At 39.4% G+C, this 23806-nt stretch overlaps 1 protein-coding gene across 3 annotated transcripts; it reads right to left on the bottom strand.

Annotated features, from left to right (window-relative positions):
- Positions 1-2892: 2892 nt before the first annotated feature.
- Positions 2893-22923, bottom strand: LOC112972401 (transcriptional regulator Erg). 3 transcript variants are annotated; one of them, XM_026078878.1, is made up of 8 exons: positions 22758-22923; positions 19610-19813; positions 18565-18645; positions 16415-16486; positions 10277-10345; positions 9839-9895; positions 7917-7964; positions 2893-5068 (listed from the first exon to the last, which is right to left on the bottom strand). In XM_026078878.1, the coding sequence occupies exons 1-8, from the start codon at positions 22867-22869 to the stop codon at positions 4548-4550; spliced, it is 1164 nt and encodes a 387-aa protein (XP_025934663.1). In that variant the 5' UTR covers positions 22870-22923; the 3' UTR covers positions 2893-4547. The 3 variants fall into 3 exon arrangements, with proteins under 3 accessions (XP_025934663.1, XP_025934655.1, XP_025934672.1); XM_026078870.1 differs by having other exon boundaries at positions 7917-7985; XM_026078887.1 differs by lacking the exon at positions 18565-18645.
- Positions 22924-23806: the final 883 nt, after the last annotated feature.

A 23806-nucleotide genomic window follows, 5' to 3' on the forward strand; every position in this document is an offset into this window, starting at 1 on the left:
TGAAGGCTACAACCACAAGATATATGAAGACTCCCTTTGCTGACCAATAGGGAATGAAGTACTTGTGTCGCTTCAGGAGGCAGTCAAAATTCAGACATGTGTTAATCAAATCCTTTGGTCAGACTGGATGTTGTTCTGACTTGTTGGTGATTCAGGTAAGCAGAGCTTATTCTTGGGGGCAGTGGAAGAGTGCCAGCTTTCCCTGTTCTCCTGATGTGACCAAAACTTGAGAAGACTTGGAAAAAAAACAATGGAATCAGAAGTCAATAAGATCATTAAAAATATAATAGAATGTAGAGTGCTTTTTTTATTTTTGCCTTTCTTTAATGTAATGTACAGCCACTCAAGATCTAACTTTAAAATCAAGTTTTATGTGCTTAGCTGGTGTAAGAAACAGTCTGAGCAGGAGGAGCGTGCAGAAGAAAGTCTAAATCACTGAAGATCCCTTTGTTTCTGTCGGCAGAGCTTATGAAGCATGTGGCATTTGAGGCATCCAATGTGGACTCTTCTGAATGTGGAAAGCAAGGGGAGGAAGCTCTTCAGATGAAGGTGTTTAGTACAGTTGGTGCTGTACTGTCCTAACCTTTGAGAAATTCAGTGTTGATTTTTCCCTAAGAATCCCAGTGCAAGTATTGTAAAATGTCATTCAAAGGCATTTTTGGTATCTTCGCTAAACTGGGTTTATTGCCGGGGGAAATATCTAGATCAAGAATGCTGAGATTTGAGCTTCCTAGTTTTACTTTTAAATCTTTTCTCACTATCACCTTACATGTGCAGCTTCTCAGAGAGGTGTAAATTTCTTGGCRAAACATAAACATAGACATATTAAAATCTCTAAGGTTTGGGAAAAATAAAGTTGCCACTTTGAGTGCTATAATAAGGAATGGGACTTGACTGATAACTGACTTTAAAAGGAGTCCTAATTTAAATGAAGGGCCAAAATTATCAGCATCACCAGCTTGTACAAGCGTGARCTCATCAGGGCTACGTTGTCAGTGCATACAGGTGCTTAAAAGGCACAAACAGGCAGCTTCTTCAGCTGAGGTCTTGGGGTCTAGCTGAGCCTTGCATGAGTGTCTCTTGTGGTATGGACTCAGTTTTGTTGAGCGTGCCTTCTGGCTGTGCCAGGATTGTTCTTCTCCACAAAAGAGGAAAATGTTCAGAAGTGGGAACCAGCCCCTAAAACTCTGCCCTTGCACCTCTCTTCCTGTCTCCCAGCAGCAGGACAGTCAGGGTAGCAGGCAGTGAGCAGCAGAGACATCTCTGTGGATCCACTGCCTGTTTTGCCTCTGCCAGCTYTCTGGGACACCAGCCTAGCACTTGCCCCCAGGGCACGGAGGCCCTGTGGCGTAGCTGCCAGCCCTCCTAGGGTAGAGAAACCTCACCAGCAGCAGGGCCATCAATCCCAACCCAATTCCCCAGCAGCAGTAGGGCTGTAAGCATAGCTCTCCACCCTTCRGTCTCCTCTTCATCCTCAGGGTTGCAAAACTCAAATTTTCCAAGACTCCTGGGAAGCTGCGAGCCCACTCTGGGGAGAGGCGTAGCCCTAGGATGGGCGTCCTGGACTGATCTGCTGGTGTACGATCTTGCTCCTCATCGTGAAGGGTCACCATCACCCCCGTCGCAACTCTGTCCCAGCAAGGATTTGAACTCTCTCTTCTCATTCCAGGACATGTCTCCCATCGCACATGGCAGCAGCTGGCCAATACCRCCTGGAAACCCTGTGAGCAGCTCTGTGAGCACTGGGGATCCTTTGGAGGTTTCCAGACATGTCCTTGCCAATCTAAACAAAGATGGTTGTTTTATCTGGATTTTCAAGTGTTTAATTAAAAGGTGGTTCAATAATACACTTGCAGTTTTTTGAGCTGGACTGTGCACATGATGGAGATAGCAAGCATCTATAGATATATTTCCAATGAAAAGCAAACTATTATTCTTATAGTCAGCATGTAGGTGTGCCTGGCATAACTTTCTAAAATAGTGACTGACTAACCTTTTCCAAGAGCTCAGTTTTTGTAACCTTTCCATGAGTTTTTATTTTTTTAAGAGATACAGACTTACAGTGCTTCTTTCCCAAACCATCACAAGGCTGATGATGCCATTGCTCAGGTCTCAAACATCAGTAATACAATCCTGTGCTTGTAAACGGTCACCAAGACACCCATAATGTGGGAGTCTGGCAAGTAGGTTCCCATTGCACAGTACTGATTAATGCTCTACAAAACAGACATGCACAGCCTTTGCTATAAAACCTGAAACCACACCCATTTTGTCTGAAAARAGACAAAAGAACAGCAAAAGAGAGGAATATAGTTGGAGGTCCGAGCTGTCTGGAGTCTCTGCAGTAAACACTGCCTGCTGTGGAGAGCCACTCATAAATGTCAGTGCTAATTCTCCAGACCAGTTCTTCAGCTGGTGTTGAAAAAAAATGGAGTCATGCCATTAGACACCAGATGTAGTTTGGGGGCCCAGGGTACAGTGTGGGAAGCCTCTATATCTAGGACAGAAAGAAAACATTCTGCCCTTTGTAAATATGCAAGATGAATTCTAATGACAAATTAACAAACTACCATACATTCTGTTCTAAAGTGAGGAATAATGGAAGTGATTCATTATTCATTTTATTTACTAATAATGATACAGTATGTATTAATAGCAAGGGGGCATGGTAATTGAACATATGTTTCAGTATAAAAATGTCTCAGGCTGAAATAGTGTTGCATAATCTGAAGGCAATGAAAAAATAATTTCTGGGTAACGTTTCTTCCTTTGAGGCCTCCATTAGACTTCATTTTCACTCTTGGCCATGAAGTCCTCTAAGAACTGGGCATGGCTGCAATCTCTGGGCAAAAGAAGCTCAGTAGGAATGGCAAGGCACTGTTAAGAAGAGTAGCAAGTATTTTAGCAGAACTGTGTGGAAAAGAAGATAAACAGCACCTGTCTACATTAAACTCATGCTAAGCAGTGCTGTTTGGTCCTACATTTTCATAATTGTCAGATCTCACAAAACACAACAAACTTTAAAACAAAATACTTAACATATTTTAACTTTGTAGGAAGAAGGTCTGATAGGCATGTTAGGTACTAAAAATGCAAATGCAAACTACAGTGTCAATCTGAATTGCCATGCTAGGCCAAGCTTATTTTATTACATACATTCTGCATTCTAAGTACTAATACGTTCATAATGTAAACATTAAGCATACAGAGTTAAAATTCAAGGCCACAATATTTTTGATTGTCCCTTTTTTGTGTCTTTGGTTGGCCGAGATCAACTCGTAGTGTATAAATGCATAAGTTATATAATAATTATATAAAAAGGAAAAAATAACATTGACTTGTATACTTCATTCTGACAAACGCACAGCGTTCGCGACTCAATAAAGAAAAACTGGCGCCCGCCTAACAAAAATACTTAGATGATTTCTGATTTTGGCAGTCAAGGGTTGTCTCTTACCTTAACCAATAGAAAACAAACTCCCTTAATAATGATGAGGTTCTAACTGGTAACTTTTAAATATCAAACACAATTCCAGTTTCACTTTTTTTTTCAAGAGATGCATATTCTGATTTCTGAATTTTTCTGTTTTTCCTTTTTTCCACTTTTTTTTTATTACTATAAAATCAAGTCTGTTCCTCCTGTAATACTGGGAATGGTATGATACTGAGCAAAGTGTTTCACAAGTCCAAACAWGTATTTCTTCATAGTCCCAACACTGCTAAGTTTTCAGTCTCTTCAGTCTCTACTGGTAAAGAAGTTCCTTTTCTCCCATTCTCACCACCTTCATCCTCCTCTTTTTCCTTTCTGCTTCATCTATCAGGTGCAGGCCTTTGATCTACAATCATACACTTGTCCTTCAGCACATTCTCATTTCCAATGTTTGGCTCAGGGTTCTGATAATACTGTCAAGGAATCTTAGAGTTTGGGTTGTCTTCACAGTTTGAGTAGCTGATAACTCTCCAATGAATGGAATGCATTTGATTTTAACCAAAACAATGCYGTTATATTCCAAATCAGCTTCCGTGCTAAACCAGTCTCTTTTGTTGATATGTTTCTATTTTTTAAATACAGGTAGTTCTTTTTTTTTTCCTTTTTTCCCCCTCTTTTGTAATGATTCATATATTGTATGTTAGGTCACTATAGACTTATCCTTATACTGCTGTAGTATAGTCCCAGTTTTGCATTAGCAAGATATCAAACTTTACACATATGCTTATCAACTTTTTAAGACCACTAGCTTTCATAGGTTTTCCTTACCATTTCATGCTTTTACCTACAATAGTCTATTGTTGTTTGGTCCACAGAGTCGACACCCATATACATTACATTTTAGTATCTTTATACTTATGGAATATCTCCTTTAAATCCACACTACAAAGAGTCTTTTGACATCTTTTTTTTAACATGTTTTTTCCCAGCCAAACCTTCACTTGTCTCTTTAGGCACTTTTAAGTCATGTACTCCAATAGAGTTCATTGCAATTCATTGGGGACTGTATCCCACTGAGAAGTGTCTTTGCTTTTTCTGGGATTCCTTTTTTCCCCACTTAGTAGTAAGTGCCAAGATGAGAAGGCATGTGAGCAGCTGGCAGCCTGGTATTGGGGTAGATACCTCCAGTTGGTGAATTCCAGTACGGATTAGGGGCAGCAAAAAAGCTGGACGAGGTTACGGGCAAGGCAGGGGGATGGGGAGCTACAAAGTTCATCTTCTGAGGGTGTGCATGATAGGAGCTCATGTAGGGGAGGTCTGATGGGTATTTGTACATGGATGACTCTGGAGGGTGAGGCTGGAGGGCCTGAGCGATTCCATGGAAGTCAAATTTGTAGGCGTAGCGCTTACCGTGAACTTTAGTCATAATATTTTTATCATAGTAGTAGCGCAGTGCACGGCTGAGTTTGTCATAGTTCATGTTAGGCTTGCTTTTCCGTTCCCCCCAGCGCCGCGCCACTTCGTCGGGGTCGGTCATCTTGAACTCCCCGTTGGTGCCCTCCCAGGTGATGCAGTTGGAGTTGGAGCTGTCCGAGAGGAGCTCGAGCAGGAACTGCCATAGCTGTATCTGCCCGCTCCCTGTGGGGGAAACGAAAGAGAAATGTCAGGACTAGTGACTAACAATGTTAAGACATCAGTTCTTCCAGGCTCTCACATAGGACCCTATTAGGAAATGTTGCAATATTGGTTCCTGCTTCTTACTCTAACTAGTGCCTTTTCTCCTAGCCTCGTCTCATGAAATCCTGAAGAACAAAGATAATGGTAATGTGTCATATATTCCCCAATTTGAGTGGCAGAATGCCATTACATGGAGATTTAATAGTTACCTAATGTCATTCAGTGYAGACAATTGATGGGGAAATAATACAGTGCTCATTTAGGAAACTAATCTCTAAAGTTCAGGACAAACAGCTTTCACTTGCGCAACATTTTGCTTGTTCTCACAGCATTATGTTGCAACTAAATGTTCTCTGCTATGGAATAAACCTACACGAAATGGAGAAGTTTAGAGAAAGCTGGACCTGTGCCAAACCATATCACCCTTTTACAGCATTTGGGGAAATGTAGAACGGAAGCTTATTAGCTTGCTGTTGCACTGCATACAACCATAGGGCAAAACATTCGCAAGAACAGTGAAAAGGTCCATAAAATACATTCTTGTCATTGTTCTGTGTCAAACAAAAGTTTAAATGACTACTGAAGTTAAGAATTAAAATGCGGTTACTGGATTTTTTCTCCCCCCTCCTCCAATTTCATCTTAGAAAGAAAACAATGGGGCTGCCGTCAAATTTGCAGAAGTGTTCTGCCCAGCATTATAAGAATAAAATTTGACCATTTTAGGCAATTGACAGTAGATCCAGAAGGGCCTTGCCACTGATATTCATGAAAAAAGCTTAGCATTTCTTAATAAAGCAGCACTAAAATGATGCAAAATACAGCTGAAGCAGCTTGCAAGGCAATCTGTTTCACAAGCACAATGTCAGCAGAATTTGCCAACCAGCTTGTATGTGCTAACTTCTAAGTACATCTCTGACCTGGAATTGGATTTTTTTTAACAGATATGTGGGTATAATAAACAAGCTTTTCTTTAGAAAGCTTATAAGGGTGAATTATATCAAGCTAGAGTAGCATCTGAAATCCATTAGCAGTTTATACTTCAGTGCAACTGAAACCTCTACTCATTTAAATTGTATTTATTCAAACTGTTCTTAATGAATTTCTTCTGTTCCATTAACATGCATTAAATAAACAAACAAACAAAAGAATCCGTGGTATGAGCAAGACATGCAAGTTTTAATACACAAAACATAACAAGAGGATTAGCCTTTGAAAAATCAATAAACACTTCAGCACCGGGCAAAACACAAATTTTTGAATAAGCAATCCAACATATGTTCTAACATAAACACTTGCCTTCCAAATGTAATATATAGTCCTATGAAAATAAATGGTTGCTGTCAATTTCCTTTTAATGAGAGAGTAATTCCACCAATTTATAAACACACAAAACATGTTAAAGTACAGGAATGAYGGCGTGTAGAAATTCCATACCCAAATGTTAAAAACATATCCCAATCCAGATCATTTTAGTGTTTTTGACAGTAAGGAAGGTACAGAGCTACCAAATGGACACTTGACAAAACTGTAAAAACCTGGGACTTGTGAACAAATTAAAGTGAGTTAGGCCCCCACTTCCAGTTACCATCAGTGTCACCTGGAAACCACCTCCTTTAGCCRTTCCCACTCTTAATACTTATTTAACTGCTTTGCTATGCAATGCAAAACTGTTTGAAAATTAARCTAATCTAGGACGGTGCTTGATGTCACTTGGGATGAAGCAAAATGAAATGGAGCAGTATTTTGGCAATTCCATACCTGCAAAGGCCATAAAGTTGTTGTTGTGAAACATTATTAGTGGGGACTGGAGGGACCTATAGTGTGGAACAAGGAACATTGTACCCTTTGGCTGTTAAAGAGAGGAAAACAGGAAGTGGCATATACAATGTCAATCTATTGTGGCAGATTACGATTTTGATTACAGTGGTGTACGGCCACAGTGTGTACTGCGGACTCAGAGCAACACAATGAAATCTGCACAGTTCACAATCACTGTTACTAATTCATCAGAAGATTTCTTGCCTTCAGTTAAAATATGCTACAGGCCACTGTCAAGAATGCGCCCAGCAGAGTAACTGTAATGGGGATGCTAGTTTATCAGCACTTTCTCGTTTCACCTGGAACTTTCACCTTCTTCTTAAAGTGGGAGAACACTTTTGAGGTGTCTAACCCAACTATTTCTTTGCAAATAGATTCTGCTTTCCTGTTTTTCCCTATCTACTTTTGCTGATTTTGGTTATTTATCCAAAAATTATTGCATTTGTCAAGGTCAGTATGGCATTGTATTGTGGGTTAACAGAGTCTGGGACATATGATAGAGGACCAGTAAGAGACCCATGGCCTTCTGTAGGGGTACCTGAAGACCAGATGAGGTGTGTTCTAGCACTTAAGAAAACACCAGATGGCTGTGTCTAGGCAACTGAAGTGAACCCTGTCAATATGGTTACTGGAATCTAATGGGCTATTTGACTGACTGCATGTAACTATCTACTCTAGGATGAAATGTATCGCTCTCTACTGAGAGCTATAACTGCATCTCCAATGACTATCATAGGAGCTAAGACACCCAGCTCATATGTAGACACCTGCATATAGATAACTGAGTTTATGTGTCTTAATCTGTGGGCTCTGTCCCACTCTTGTGTAATTTAGAAACCAAATCCTGCAACACATTGGGTATCATCAGTCCCACTGGCTCATACTGAAGTGTGGTGAGAATGGTCGCATCACCTGCTGAGTCTGGCATTAAACCAGCAGGGATACTGTCAGAGAAGAAAAGTCCACCTAAATCAGCAAAAACCCTTCTCACCTGGATTTGCAAGACGGCTGCTGGTTGGTCCAAGAATCTGATAAGGATCTACAAAATTTTGAAAGAAATCTTTAAAATGAGGTAACAATATCATCAAATATTTTAATATCATCAAATATTTTAAACATATCTAGAAGTATTTGTCATTTTTTAGACTAATATTTTAGCGTTATTTAAGAAAGATACCATGATGCTCCTTGCACAGCTGATGGATGTGCACATGTTGACGCAAGCTGGGTCTGGCTGAGGGCCCTGCGAGCTGTGACATCTGCTCCTTAAGCCCCSTGACTAGCCTAGCCCTTGCAGCAGGCTGAAAGATGAAGACCCAGGTAGGGAGAAGGAAGAGCATCTGGCACAGCACTACTAATCCAACCCAAGGAAAAGGAATGAGTTTGGAAATTCTCTGAAGCTTTTAACAGAAGAAGGGATGCTATACTCTCTTTCTGCCCTTCCTTATCTAATTTTCTGGCAGGTCAGCCCCTCATTTACCAAAGGACTCTTTGAAATAGCAGCAGAGGGTGGGATAGGGGAGGGCTGCTGGACAAACAAATGGCAGGAACTGGAGGAGAGGGGAAACCTTGTAAGGGGCACTGGGGTTGTTTTTTTTCTCCTTTGWAATTGGAGTCCAGTAAGGGATTCCCTGTATTAACCTTGCAACTAGGGTTTTCAAAAGAGCTTGTGTCAGTCACACAAATCCCAGAGCATCTCAATGTTTTCCTCATGGAATTCCCTCTGGAAATGAACAATTTTTTAGTCTGAATTAAAATACAACAGGAAAAAGGAAAGATTGTGACATAAGTACGAAAGCCAAAGCAATGGAACACAAGTACAGCCCAGAGCCCCTCACTGAACAACCCTGTCGCTGGGCTGCCTCCTCTCCAGCTGCTCTCAAACGGCTGCCAGTTTTACAGCCAAGGAGATAATCAGGTTACATTCCTTATACATTTAAATAATCTGTGCAGCTCACACACAGCTACTAAATGATCCTAAGGACATACATAAATCATCAATATATTTTTCGAAAGCCTCTCATGGTTGGGAGGCCACATTAGATAAAATGCAGAAATGCTATTTGGGCAAACAGCAGTAAAATACTTCCCAAACAGTGCACATATAAGTCGTTCAAGTTAATGAGATGTACTCATGAGCACTGTCTTATTTAGCTATAACAAAAACCAAAATAATGATTTGAAATCCATGTGAGAAAAACAGGCTCAGAATCTTCTGAGCTGAAAATATCCTCCAAATCTCCTTCCTTTCCTACATCTACCTTTATTGCTGTTAGCATCACTGTCTCAGAATCTCTGGAGTGCTTTCTAGCTACTTTTCCAAGACACAAGATAATTTCCTAATAAGGGGTTAGGTCCTACCCCATGGATTAACTGCTGTGAAACCAGAAAATGTACCCATCTTTCAAAAACACTAGCCTTTAATCCTGCAAACCTCTACTTTCTCCTCACAGTTTCCCAACACTGGGAATCCTTCTAATTTTCCTCTTATATTTCAGGAGTACAAGATATAAAATTCAAACAGGTGGGATGTAATCCATTGTCATCTCTTGGCTCATGCAAATGTTTCAGCTACTAGTATTTCAGCTACTGTGGAGTATATGATCCTTTGACATACTTATCTTCCACCTTTGCAAACCTAAACTGTACATAGATACCTTGTTTAATAGCATTTTCACTCTGTGAGGTTGTCATTGCCATTAAACACCACTAAAAGTAAATTTCAATAGCCACAGGAGCCTCCATCTGGGATCCAGCTATATAGTCAACTTATACACAGCTGGGGATTTCCTGGTCCCCAGCTAGAGTTTTCACACATGGTCAGATCTTGCAATTGGCTTGCAGCTGGTAGGTGAGAGTTGTCCTTCTGATCATGTTCAACAAAGGCATAACTTAAAAAAAAAAGACACCCACCTAACTGAGGACGCTGGTCTTCTGTTTTGGGCACTGTTGAGGAGGATGGCTGAGTAGCTGAAAATGGAAAAATCCATGCAGTTAYTTTTCCAGTTTGGAAGTTGGTTACCAAAGCTGTTATAGACTACAGGCCTGGCACTCCTGGTGCTCATCACCCAAAGATGGTCACAATAGGACTTAGCTTTATAAGACTATATAGTCATAGATGTGATGAAGTTGTCTCTGATGAGAATGGGTCTGAGTTCATCCAGAAGGATGTGGCTGTCCCCTAGCAACTCCACCCAGCCTTGCATATACACAGCTAACAGGCTTTCCAGRCACAGGTAAAAATCCTCCAAAACTGAGTGTTGAAGTAACTGCTCTCAATTCAGTTCAGTCCACCTGGGTTGCACTGGATATGCACTGGGCCCACAGGCTAGATCTAAGCAGACTCTTTACCTTTTGATTGAGGAGTGGGGTGGCTGTGACTTGTCCATGCTGTTCTCCTGGCTTGCTCATAAGGCAAATCTGTGAAGAAAAAATACATTGCTTCATGCATATATGGCATAAAGTGTCACTGAAATTGGAAAGATACCCCTTGTCAAACCTGCTATCACAGTCTCTAAAAATAATAGTGCCATATTGCCCTTACTGACCTATTCCCCTCCAGCTTACTCTGTATATCCTCTCCTGCTCTCTCGACCAGGTCCTCAGGTGTCATTTACTGTCACCTCACTTTTAAACTAAAGAGATGACCCTATCTAAACCTGTACACCTCATTTAGGTGTCCTGCCTTGCTCTTTGGAGGTGCCTACTCTTGTTGGATGTCTAAAGTAGACTGAAGTAGCTGGCAAAAATACTCCAGAGTTGTCCRTCATTTCCAAATGCTAAGTCTTCCCTTTGGCTCCCTTCCTCAGCCAAGGATGCCAAGGAACAAGACCCACTGCACATTGTGGACAATTCATGCTACTGCTTTGCAGGGAAAGTCTCCCTAGAGGTAAGAGCACGGATTAAACATAAACCATATAACATTTCCTCCCAATCTCAGTATGTAATAATATTTTAAGAAGATAGGCTTTAGTTCATTTATTATGCCATTCTTTCCCAGTTTGTTGGTGCATCCCTTGACATTAATCAAAGCATATAGGTTGTGTTTAAGAGTTCACTTTTCTGCCACTGACTCATAGGCAGAGATATGTGAGACAACACAGTCTTTTGTCTGTTGGATGTTTCACTAAACCAGTATTGTAAATTATTTGTGCTCACACCAGCTCTCACTGCCTGCATATACTTTTGTTATAGTCTCCCTTTGACATTATTCTTCATACCTGCACACGCTGTCTTCCTCAGATGTACCCTCTGGTCTAATTTTCATCCTTCAGAATCCAATTTTTTTCAGATAATTGGTTGCTGCACTTGACCATTCCCACTTGTTTCTCTTCTACTAGTCATTTCAAATTGTTAATAATTCTTTTTCCTTCACCTTCCTCCCCCACCAGAGTATCCTTACAGATCTCTAGAAACATAACACACCACAACCGTGAACATGCTTCAGTGTTCAACTATGGTAAGATATCTATGTATTCTCTAAGCTTGCTTTTCCCCTAGACTTTTTCATGCCTATYTTCTCATCTTTCTCCCCAAAAGTGGGTAGTTTTTTCCTCTTCCATCTATTTAAATGTGCCTTTTTGCTTCTTGGGACAAGTTCCTTAATTTTATGTATCTAAAATTTCATTTGCCTTTGTTTTTCATTTACTCATTACCTCTATTTCAGTTAAATGTTTTAGCATATAAAAATGTAGAAAATAAAGCATAAAGATTTCTTCATAAAGATTATGAAGAAAATTCAAAAGTTTGTTTTACCTTTTGAAATCTTTTGCAGTTGCTTGTACTTTTCTGTGACTGGTTTTAACATATTAGCTACTATTGCTGMCAAGATGATAGACTTATCAAGCCTGCCCTGAGATCTCAGGAAGGTAGCGGAACACACCTAGTAGAATTAAATCAGTGCAGGCGCAAGTCAATGACACTTTCTTGACAGTGCTTGTGCTTTACTTTAGAAATGGTGTTTGGAAATTAAATAAGGTAGGAAGTACAGACCCAGTCACAGACTGGCTCTGTGCATGACATGTATCTCTGCCCATTTTCAGACATTATGAGTAGGAGTATGGAATGGAAACAAATTGTAATGTGAAATTCACAACCAAATTGACTTTAATTTATTTAGTCTGTTTGGCTTGAAGAGCAGACTGGCACTACCACCACTGTCGTCTGCTGGAATTTTACACTTCAAAAAAACTTTGCTTTTGCTGAGATATGCATTTTATCTTAGTATCGCATTTAAATAACTGGTGTCCTTTTTATCCCTGATATTTTTCCAGAGCCTTCTCTTTCAGAAACTTGGAGAAAATAACATGAACTGCACAAATGCTCATTTCTGAGCCGGACATTTGCATGCAGTGATTTACTGGGTGAATCGTTGTAACATGCAGATGTCCTGACCAGGCTGAGATCAACACATGCTATTAATTCATGTAGTTAGAGATTCACTGGCCCTGGCCTGAAGGCTTTGTCATCTAGAAAGAAAATTCAGAAGGACTTTGGACACATTTCCAGAGGTGTCCAAGTTCTGTCTGTATGGGGGGGGCGGAGTTCAGTCATGGGGTGGATTGCAGGACAGTGATCTTCTCTCAGCCCTGAGTTTCAAACAGCCTTGTGCCTTCTAAACTGGCCTAGGCGCTGCGGTCCCCTGAAGCTTTCTGGAAGGCCAGCACACATCCTGTCCATCCCTGCCTTGCCTGGCCAGATCTCTGCCCTCATGGTGGGTGAGGCAAATGGGAGGCATTGGTGATATTAGGAATATATTTTCTTGTTTCCAGTCCTTCATTTTCTGCCCAGAAAGGCTACAAAGAGGGACAAATAGGGGAAAAGAATCACTTAGCAGATATGTGCTTAGCAGATATTATCCTATGCAACTTTYGTCTTCTCTCTTCTTCTCTCCTTGTGGATCTGTAAATTACTACAGATCTGCACACTGAGAGGGCTGCATGGTGCTGTAGGCTTGTACTTGGTGGCACTTGCAGCCCCCAAAATCCATTTGGTACAAATTTAGTACCGGGAGAAAACTATTCTGCCTTTTAACTCAACATATCATAAGATGTGTTCTGACTACACCCTCTCCATTAAAAGAAATATCCAGTTATCAGCCTTGCTTGAAATAGCACAAAATTCCAACTTCATTCTTAGTTCAGGATTGCATCTAGATAAACATGCTGCTCTCCTAGATAAGCAGATCTGTTCTTATTCATGAGATGTTAGTACAACATGTCCTTATCTTGGACAGATCTTTGATGGGAATGGTCCTGTTTTATGAGACATGTAGACAAACCCATATTAGGTCTTCCTGAGCTCCTGATTACTTCATTGTATTACTTTCAGCTTGCAAAAACCTCATGTTCTGTTGTAAAGGTGACTGAAGAAATACGCCTTTGTCATTCCAATTTTTTAGGAGCCTCACTCATTTCCTGTTTTCTATTGTAGTGCCTTAACAATGGCAATACTTAATTACTTTCTCTGAAATTGCATCCCAGGATTTGGCTGATAGCCCTTTAACATTACTTATCCCCCTACACACATTTTTGACCTTTTTCATGTCATCAACTGATTGTCTCCAGGGTCTGCTATTGCTCTTAGATGAATGGAGCTTTGTTATGGAAAAGTTTCTTTGCAGTCTAGTTGAAATTTGACGTTTGACTGAAAGGAAGGCCAAGGAATAATCCAGTGAAATAGTTTATTGACAAAAAACCTTAATTTTTGCAAAAATCTTTTCTTTTCTTAATGAAAATGCTGACCTTACAGATGTTTGACAACTTTCTATTGTAAAAGATAAAAAAAAATAATGCGTTGGAAGTCAGATGATGGTTTATTATAGAAAATGTTTAATTAGGAAAATTAGGATACACCAACCTACACAGAAGAATAAGGACACCCTATATCCAAACTACAACTCCCATAAATTATTGTGGCAATATAGGAAGATGCTTTTAATGTTGACATGAAGAATTTTGTTTTGTAAATGTTGAGATTTTTGATTTTGGTAAGAAATGCTGAAATGAAACAGTTGACCATGTCTGATATGGGATTTTTAGAACCCTTTACTTCAGAGAAAACCAATATTTTATTTTTCCATCACAAGTCAAGATGACATAAACACTGAGATCATGGAATTTCTCGTGGGATAAAAAATCCAATTTTTGTTCAACTCTACTGGAAACGTACCCCTGAAATAGTATTCTTTTACAACAACTCATCCTAGCTTTTGCCTGAAATACTCTCAGCTGAGATGATTATCTCCTATAGGAGATTCAGATCCTCTGGTCTTATGTTACATGTTTATTTTAGTTAGAAAATAGTGAAAGCTTTGGGCATCCAGTTTTATGTTGCATAGCTGGTAGTTATTATTATAACTGTGCTTAGTCTTCTTATCCATATTCCTGACCAGATTTCTTTGAATCATTCAAAGCTCCTGGGTTTCACTAACCTGTGACCATGAATGCCAGACTCCTTATATGTTTCATGAAAATGTCTTTTAAGTTTTTTTGAGTATCTGTTTGTCTAATACTGAGAAACAGACCAAACAAGTACTCTGTGCCACTCTTTATTTTGATAATTGTGTCATGTTTCTTCATCCCCAGACCYCCTCTGAGATGAACAATTTCAAACTTTTGTATCTCTCAACGTGCTTGAAAGATTTTTCATATTCCTACAACTGGCTCCAAGCTCCTTCTAATTCTGTGCACAGCCTTTCTGAAAAGRGATGATTCACACAGCTTTCCACACAAGGCTGCACTGCTATTTATTTAGTGTCAAAATCAGATTTCCAATATCACCCGCCGCCCTGTTCCTCACATATCTTAATTTGTTTACTTTTTTCACTTCAGACAGCTATTGGGCAGCAGCTTTCATTGTGCCATAAATAAAGATGCCTACGTTTAGTTCGTTTTTTCATGAATTAAGAGGGTTAATTTGAGATCAGTAAGATATGCAAACAACTTGTGCCTTATTTTGCATTTATCAACTTGTATTTTCAGCTGTTAACATATTGCCTATTCATTTATCTCAGATAAGCTCTCTGGACTCCTTTACAGGAATCCTTGGTTTTGAGTAGTGTCAAAATCTTATCTCAGAGTTTTATACCAAATTTCACTGTGCCCTTTTTCGCAGTCATTCATAATTATGGATCACGGTACAGAATGCGAAAGCACCCATGACTAAAGCTATTCGGTTTTTAGTCTTGGTATCAGGTCAGTTAGCCAGTTCTTGATCTGTTAAAATATTTTGTTTCCTACAACATGCTAATTTAACTTCTATTGTAAATTGTTGTGGAACACCTTAGCAAATGCCTTGTGAAAGCTAAATGTATAAATTGGATCAATTGTTTCCTGTTTATTCATTACTGCATTGTTATAGACAAATGATCCTAGTAGAASAGCAAATGTTATAATTATTTTCCTAGAAACTAAACAGGATAGGTTTGATCATGTCATGATCTGGTGAGTGTTTCTCTAACTATCTTTTTAATTATCTATTAACAAATATACAGATGTATGTGCGTATATATATATATATAATATATATACATGCATATATACATAAAATAGTTACTTGTATCTACTCTCCTGAATTATACCCTAGAGCATTGATAAAACACAGATAAATATTTGTTATCCCATAAAGCTCTTTTTTTTAGTGAGAGAAAGGATCTTTTCACAAGAGCTCAGTCAATTCAAGTGTATGTCCCTTCAGGACACATGGATGTGTGCCTCTTCGCCTCAGTAATGGATTCCCTTTAAATTTAGTAGTTTGCTCCAACGTCTTTTGATGTCTCACAGTACCTTGTGCTTATTTCTGGAAAAGCAAATGTCCAAATTAGGCATTTTTCCAACATCCTCATTGGTAAAGGGTGATGTAAAGAAAATTTTTAGCTTTGTAGCACTGTCCTCATCTTCCTTTAGTCTTTCACAAACCAGCRCACCAATACTTTCATGGGCTTCATGCTTTTGAGCAATAAGAATTTTCTTATGGCTTGTTTTTACCTATTTAGTCTCCTGTCTTTCATGATTAGATGTTGTGAGTTTTGTTTGCCTCAGATAAAAAGTAAATAGCAGGAGAAATAAGTATCCTGATTTTGTAGAGCATTTTTTCTCAATAGACTTCAAATAGCATTATAAAGGTGGGCTGTATTCTGGCCTCATTTTACAGATGGGGAACTGAAGCACCTTGAAAACTGACTGCATTGGGATTATGCAGCAGACCAGTGAATAGAGCTCAGGTCTTCTGATTCTCTGTCTGGTGCTTTTAACACTGGATAGCATTGCTTCAAAGACAGAGATATGCAGAACAAACATAGACTTATTAAACTGTTCTATTTCATCATCTCACTCTACACAATTATGTGTATTATATATATATATAAAATGTGTGTGTATTCAAAATGCATATAGCCTACTGTTTATACAGAGACAGCTGAAAGAGAAAAAGAAAGAGATGCTTCAAGAGATGGAATGAGTAAGATCACAGCATGGTCATCATTCATACCTGGCCTGGTTGTAATTCTTTGTGTTGCTTCTGGATAAACCGACGTATTTGGAAAAATAAAAGTGGYGCCTCCTGCAGAGAAAGAAGGAGACATAATACCTAAAGATTCATTTTCACAGTCCCTAAGTCCACTGATGACTATATTTTCCCTCTTGTAGTGTATCTGAATGAAGCTTATGAATAAATATTTTGTATCTTAGAAATGTTATATATATATATAAAAATGAATTCCAATAGCCCTTGCACCTGTGTAAATCCATTAAAACTACTGCATAAATGTCTGCAAAATCAGGGTTAAGGGAGGAGAGAAACAAGTTCAGGTTTTCAAGGTTAGGAAACCCGTTCCACCCTCCACCCACACACACTGCCTCCACCTGGGCACGTGGTTTCATGTCTTCTGAAATAAAACTTCTTTGCCTTCTCTTCATTAGCTTATGTACTTCCCAAACAGGTGGTATTTTTAACAGAGACTGTTGGGCCTTTGCCAAAGCCTATTGGTGTCTGTGGGAATCTTCTCACAGCATTTGGCTTTGAATCAGACTCCTCTGAAATCTCACTCTCTTGACAGTGTGAAAAACTTTAAAATATTGAGCTTGATATAGAAAATGGTATCTCATTATCTCAGGAATTGAAAGCACTCTAACTACATTAACAGACTTTTAATGACCATCTCTAGGAATATGAAAAGGGTCATAAGGAATTACCTGTGCAATTACTTCTGACTTCAAAAGGAGCTCATTCCTAATCCTTTGGGGGCTCTTTGAAAACCCCACTCCAAAGTTTTTATGACAACAGAACAATTAATGTTTCTTATGCTGAAAATCAGTATGATATTATCCACACTCTCAATAACAGAAATGCAGATGATCTCATTTCAGTGAAATAAATTTCAAAATATCATTGTCAGTGCACACATATAGAAAAAGATAACACATGGAACTGCTGAACAACTCTTGGATAACTGTGCATGGAAACTCTTTGGCAAATTAGGATCTGGAAAGCCAAAGATGGAAAAGACCACTGAGTCCATCTATTTTTAAAAAAGGCTTAAGGCTTATTCCAAAACCCATCAAAGTAAATGGAAAAGTTTCTGTTGCTTTTGGTGGGGTTTGCAGCAGGCCTACAGCCCAAAGTAGAACTTTACGTCAAATAGTAAACATCTAATCTTTGGAAGTTCACTGTTATTTCTCAGTGAAAAACTACATGAAATATGAAAAAGAGAAACTAGGTACCCTGATCTACTTTGGGGTTTTCTTTTGTTTTTTTTTCCCTTTTGCATTATCCTTTGTATTATCTTTTTCATTTCTCATAAATAATTGTTATTTCTGGTCACTGTAGGTAACTAATACCCTCAGGCATGATAATGCAATATTCCAAATATATTTAATCAATATGTATATTGTATTATATGTATAATTCCATGCCATCCTCTGTTGCCTAACTGCTAGAACAAGACAAAATTTACTTTGATTTATTTTCATAAATATTTTAAGTTACATCTTGAAAGACAGATGCTTTTAAGGCACGTATTATATTGTTCTCCTACCTACACTCCATAATTGTCTGAGCCAACTTAACAGAAGGGTGAGTATTAACAAAAGCTGTTCTACATTCAGATCAGATTTAATGGAGACTACAGCATAAGCCCCATATCATAGCTGATAAATGACATGGGCTATCTGCCTTAATAACAACAATTTTGTTGAAGTATATGATATAATATACTGCATGGGAGGGGATACAGCCCCCATTCGGCTCAGCCCACAGCACATAGGCAAGCACTGAAGCATTCCTGAGCTCCACTGACTTTTTTGGGATCCGTCATGTAGATCTGACTATAGAATTGAACAGAACGAGACAAAAGCCCTCAGAGACAAAGGTCTTGAGCCTGCACATTATTGTTTGTCAGGGACCCCCTTCGCTTGTAGGACAAAAGAATTTGTCAGTGGAGAAAGAATTTTGCAGCACCTGGCCCTAGTGATCTCACCTTTTTTCTGCGTGTCTGTGAATAAAATCACACACACAGCAAGGAGAGGATATGCTTGTCTCCCTCCTGATTTACCATTTCCATTTTTAGCAAGCAACTCATAAACAGGAATCCTGTGCTTTTAGAAGATGACCTATAGCAATGGGAGCAGTGCCAGCATTACCTGTATTTCTAGCATGCATTAACCGTGGAGAGTTTTGTAAGGCCTTATCAACATCATCTGAAGTCAAATGTGGAAGAGGAGCTACAAAACAAAACAAAAAGCAACACCAAAATGAAAAAAAAATGAGAATTATCTTTTAAAACCATATTTTCCCCTGAGAGGATTGTTTGAATGTGAGTCTACCAACAGTCAGTTTCAGTCTGCAGTCTGCAGGGCGGTGTGTGTGCTAGAGCTTGAACTAGGGCATTCGTTTATTCGACATTACAAATGTATAATATTTCTGACTGATTATTGACAGTGTGCGTGTGGAGAAGACTGCACCGCACTGGTGTTGCAATGCTTGTTGCTTTCTTTTTTTTTAAATCATGTTCATTTTAACTTCTTTAAACTAAGGCAAACCTGCAAAATTTCCTCAAGTTTAGATGAAAGCCCTCAAGTCATGAGTTCACTAACCCCCTCTTTCCCTTTGAAATGCTAGCCATGCACTACAGTATTTTGGATTTAGACTTCAGGGGCTGTTCTTCTTTTCCATGAATGTACAGAACTTTTATTCAATTCAGTGAAATCTTCCTAACCTTATTCAGAGTAGAGCAAACTGCTGTGAGTCCTTAGAATCATGCCTGGAATTCACTTTATAAATCAATGTTTGCACTCTTGTTTAGCATTCTCATCTTTAAAACAGAAAGAAATGAGTATGTGACCAGAAAAAACAGTAGCACTGAATCCCATTTGATTTTCTTCCTACAGTATGCTGTTTGAATATGCTAGGGTTCAAATGGATTTTTGTCTGAGATGGACATGTAGAAATATTCCCTAACTCATCTCTTCAATAAACCTGAGTGAAAGCCAAGTGAAATTAATGGGAATCTTTCCATCAAACTCAAGAGGCTTTGGATCAGGTGCTCTAAAATGTTCTTAGGAGCAATAATATTTGCGACAGAGACATTTGAAAACCCAGGGGGTGTATCCATGCCTTTAAATCTAAGACTGATATCAACCGCAGATTGATTCTAGCCACTACCATAATTACAGAAAATTGTCTTACTTTCTCTGAGGTAGTGTAGGTGTGACAGGAGGATATCTGCGTTATAGCTCGGAGTGAGTCTCTGGAAGTCATCTTTGGTCATTTTACACAGCTCCTTCCCATCGATGTTCTGGAACAACAAGATGTCCACGTCTGGGAGACCATACTCCTTCACTGCCCACTCCAGCCACTGGCGTACGTGGTCTGTGCTCCATAACGTAGGATCTGGTGGTTTCGCAAAGCATAAAATTAGCTGGGGAGGGGAGAATGCTGATGCTCTTGACCCAGTACAAAATAAGTATAGACTGCATTCAAACTGGAGAGACCTTAATCATGTGTTTACTGACTTTTATAGAGATACGTGAGGAATTAATTTGGCCAACTGAGAGCAAAGAATAATTTCTGTGAAGAAATTATAGTGAAGAGCTGTGAGCACTGATTGTCCACAACATAAACCCACTGCTTCTGGGCTTTTTCTCCCCTTCCTTTTTTTTGTCTTTCTTTTTTTCTGCATTACTATCCACAGATTAACACAGGCTCCTGTCCTCGTGCAGAGTAATTTTCAGAAAAACATGTAAGAGAGCGTATTAACAACACTGCAACCTGTATCTGAGCAATTATCAATACACTCTGTTGAATTCCTATCTTCATGAAGGTGAAATTCATACTAAAGTCAAAGGTAGATTTTCTTGGGCATAAACTAAGTAAGCATTTGCAGATTTGGCTTTTTATTTCATAAGCTAGAGTGGGTCATATTAAAATATTTGCACTTCCTTTCCTAGACTGCTGTGTTGTACTGCTGTATGCAGCTACACCCACATGGGTTTCTATTTACGACTTCGAGTTTTGGCAAAACCATTTGGGGGGAAAAAAACAGAACCGGTCCATATTTTCAGCGAAAAAGTAAGTCCAAATACCTTGTATTTTTGAGGGTCATGTATGAATCCTTGATTTTAACTTAAACTTCTTTTTTGGCTCTAAACTCCTCCTTCTTGATTTCTCTTCCATTCTACTTCTTCCTATTCCTATGAGTTACAGGAAGCCCCCAACAACGTGAAGGTCCCCTATGGACCAGCAGTGAGCATTCACATAATGTAAGAAAGTTCCTACCATGAAGAGCTTATACTTTTTGCAGGCAAAAAAATAAAGGCAAGGAGAGACAAACTATATCTTGAAGACTGAGAACAGAGCACACAGAGGTCAAATGGCTATAGTCCATCACACAGAAGTTTGTGGAAGGACTGGGATTTGAATGATGGTCTAAATAACTTTTCTGTGGCTGAATGCCATGCCTTCTCTTTGAATGTTGTTCAGGCTGGTCTCAAAGAGGTAGGGACCTCTTTCCATGGGCCTGGACGCTACTCAGAGTCCACCGGAGTGTGTCACGCTGCTGCTAACTCTCAATTCTACAGCCATTATTGCCTTCCCTTTTCTGATGCTTCTCTTGGCATTTTGAGCCCTCAAAAGTCAGAGTAGTTAATCCTCTAGAGCTTCAGAGGGTTTCTCTGCTCTCCAGAGCGCATCAGAAATCACTTAAAAGAACCCTTCCATCTGGTATGAAATGTGCAGCAAACTGAGGGATGCAAATTTGGTTGATAACCTTGGGGTCTGGATGAGATTGCCCACTCCTACCGCAGATAACTCCAACAATTATGTTCAATTTGGGTTGAAGTAAACAACCAAACACCAGGAAGTTTACCAAAACATTTTGGTTATGCCTACAATTTTTAAACGCTTCTTACTTATGAGAAAAAGTTACCATAGCTGAAAATCGTGAATTTTGCTTTTTATATTCTTAAACTTTGCCACATCAGCTGCACACTGCCTGTGTAGTAGCAAAGCAAAAACAACTGGTTTTTACCCATATATTTCTTCTAAGGATCTCAAAATAGTAAGGCTGTTAGCATGATCGTCTTGCTCCTTGAATGTCACTCAACTTCATCTCAAAATACGCCTACCAGAAACATGATGAGAAAAAAGCTTGCTGAGCTAACCACACTGTGTGTTACTAAAAGACTGAAAAAAGCGCCAACCAGAAAGAATAGAAATGTTTGCCTTAGAAAAACACTCAAATGCTGTCAAGTTCAGTGTAATCTGCTTCCAGTTAGGCAGAACACTTCATTATTTGGTGCATCACTTTGCTGTGCTTCAGAAAACGCTGCCAATACCATTGCAGAGGATACTGCAATATATTTGTCTGCATGTATCTTGGCAAATAACTGAAATAATCACGGCTTGCAAAATTAGCCACAGTTAGTACTCTTGCATATCTTAGCAACTGAAAAACTGTAAGAACATTAAGCAACATAGTAATAGCAGAAATTTTTCTGATAGACACATCTCTGCTGAAGAGGAACTAGTAGCAAAACATTCCCTTCTGGTTTTCAGGTTGCAGGTGTTGTGTATATATTGTGTATACCCACTTGTTTATGAACACATATATATGTCATGATGGTCTAATGCTTTGACTTTGGAAATAGGCATGCTAATTATTTTGCAAACCCAGGCAACAAATCTTGCAGCAGAGGTTTGTGAGGAAGACAAGACACACAGGAGTGAATGCCTTCTTATTCAATTAACTGCTGAATCCTACAAACAAGCTTGCCACCAGAAACAGTGTTTCTCAACTGTGCTCTTACATGAATTGTCAGTTTGCTTATTGAAATGTATTATCCAAACTCAGGAGATAACCTAAACAAATAAAGTTTCATGCACTGCTTGATTTCACAGAAGCTATCCTCTTTTTAGCATGCCAAGGGCCAGACTGCACTTGGTGTTTGCATGGTGTGGTACACTGATCCTTTCTCCCTCCCATACACTGCACCCAGCCAGTTCATGGGATTAGGAGATAGAAGTGGATCTTCATTTTGCTCATTTTAGGTGGAGGTGAAATACTCCCAAAAGAGCTGAAGAAGTCAGGGAGGATCTGACTCCCTGCAGCCAGCCAGTTCTGCCTCTGAAATGGGAAGAACAGGTTGAGGAGGTGGCTTCACTATGACATTTCTCAGCATATTTTCATAATAACCATAGGAAATTACTGCTTTTTTTCTTCCTGATCACCTGTACCACACTGCCACTCTTCTCCAAATCTATTAAAATGAAATTAGTAGGCTTCCCGGAGGAAACACTTTTTTCTGCTTGAAATTTTTGTGTAGAGGGTCGGTCTAACCTGCTGGCACAATAACTCTTCGTTCATTGGTAGTCATATTTGGGGGTGGAACGTGCTTCTCTTCCATGTAGCTTCCATAGTTCATTCCAACATTGTCTGAGCTGCTAACCATTTTCCCTCCTTTTGCCACGCTGCAGTCATCAGGAGAATTCCTAGACAAAGAAGAGAGGTGTGCTTCAGTTATTATTCCAGTTGCCACTTATATTCTCAGCAAAAAATCAACCTGAATGAGATGGAAAAAAAGAGACTGGACTGTCAGGGTTGGGCCATCATTGGAAAACCTACCACCCAGTGACCCTGCTGTTTATTCCTTCAGTTGCCTTAGAAAAATGACCAGCCGCAAAGGACAATATACTTGTTTTTATTTTCTGAGGATCAGACTCTTTATTTCCAAACATATAAATGCCAGAGATTTATTTCCAGAGGCCAGGCTAGGAATGGAGGCTTGTTAATGAGCACACTGAGCCTGATGGCTGTAAGTAGCTGGTCTCTCTCCAAACATCTCACAGACATCTCAGCAAAACATACAAAGGCCCTTAATGCAAATTTTCTGAGGGAAAACTATTATTAGTTCGTATTAGCCATGGAGAGCTTTCCACCTCCACTGCTGTCACTGTTTCATTAGGGTCACGCTCAGTTGCACTTTACGTCGTGCAGTGTAGACATACTTCTATGTAYGGCCTACAGAAAAGGAACATTTGCCAAAGCCATGATTCAAAATACCACACGCATGACTGGAAAAACCTTTCAGCTCCTGACTAGTGCAGTCTCCATGGTACTATAGTCAAGAAATGGAAATCTGCAGAGGATCTGCAACCAGACACCTCTTTAATTTTGGCTTTGCTTTCTGAATAGAGTCTTTAGGTTTAACATCCCACAGGGGGTTCCTTAATGGCATTTTAATTGCATCACAGTTTTCTTTCTGGCAGACACAGACATATTTGTCCCTTAATTTAATGTCTACAACGTGTTTCATCAGAGAGAGAAAAATTGCTACAAAAATCAAAAGAAAGAACAGAGCCATGGGGAACACCTTTAAATGTAAAGAG

The sequence above is a fragment of the Apteryx rowi genome, unplaced genomic scaffold (genome assembly GCF_003343035.1).
Source record: "Apteryx rowi isolate R43461 unplaced genomic scaffold, aptRow1 scaffold_1131, whole genome shotgun sequence".
In the NCBI taxonomy this organism is placed as follows: domain Eukaryota; kingdom Metazoa; phylum Chordata; class Aves; order Apterygiformes; family Apterygidae; genus Apteryx; species Apteryx rowi.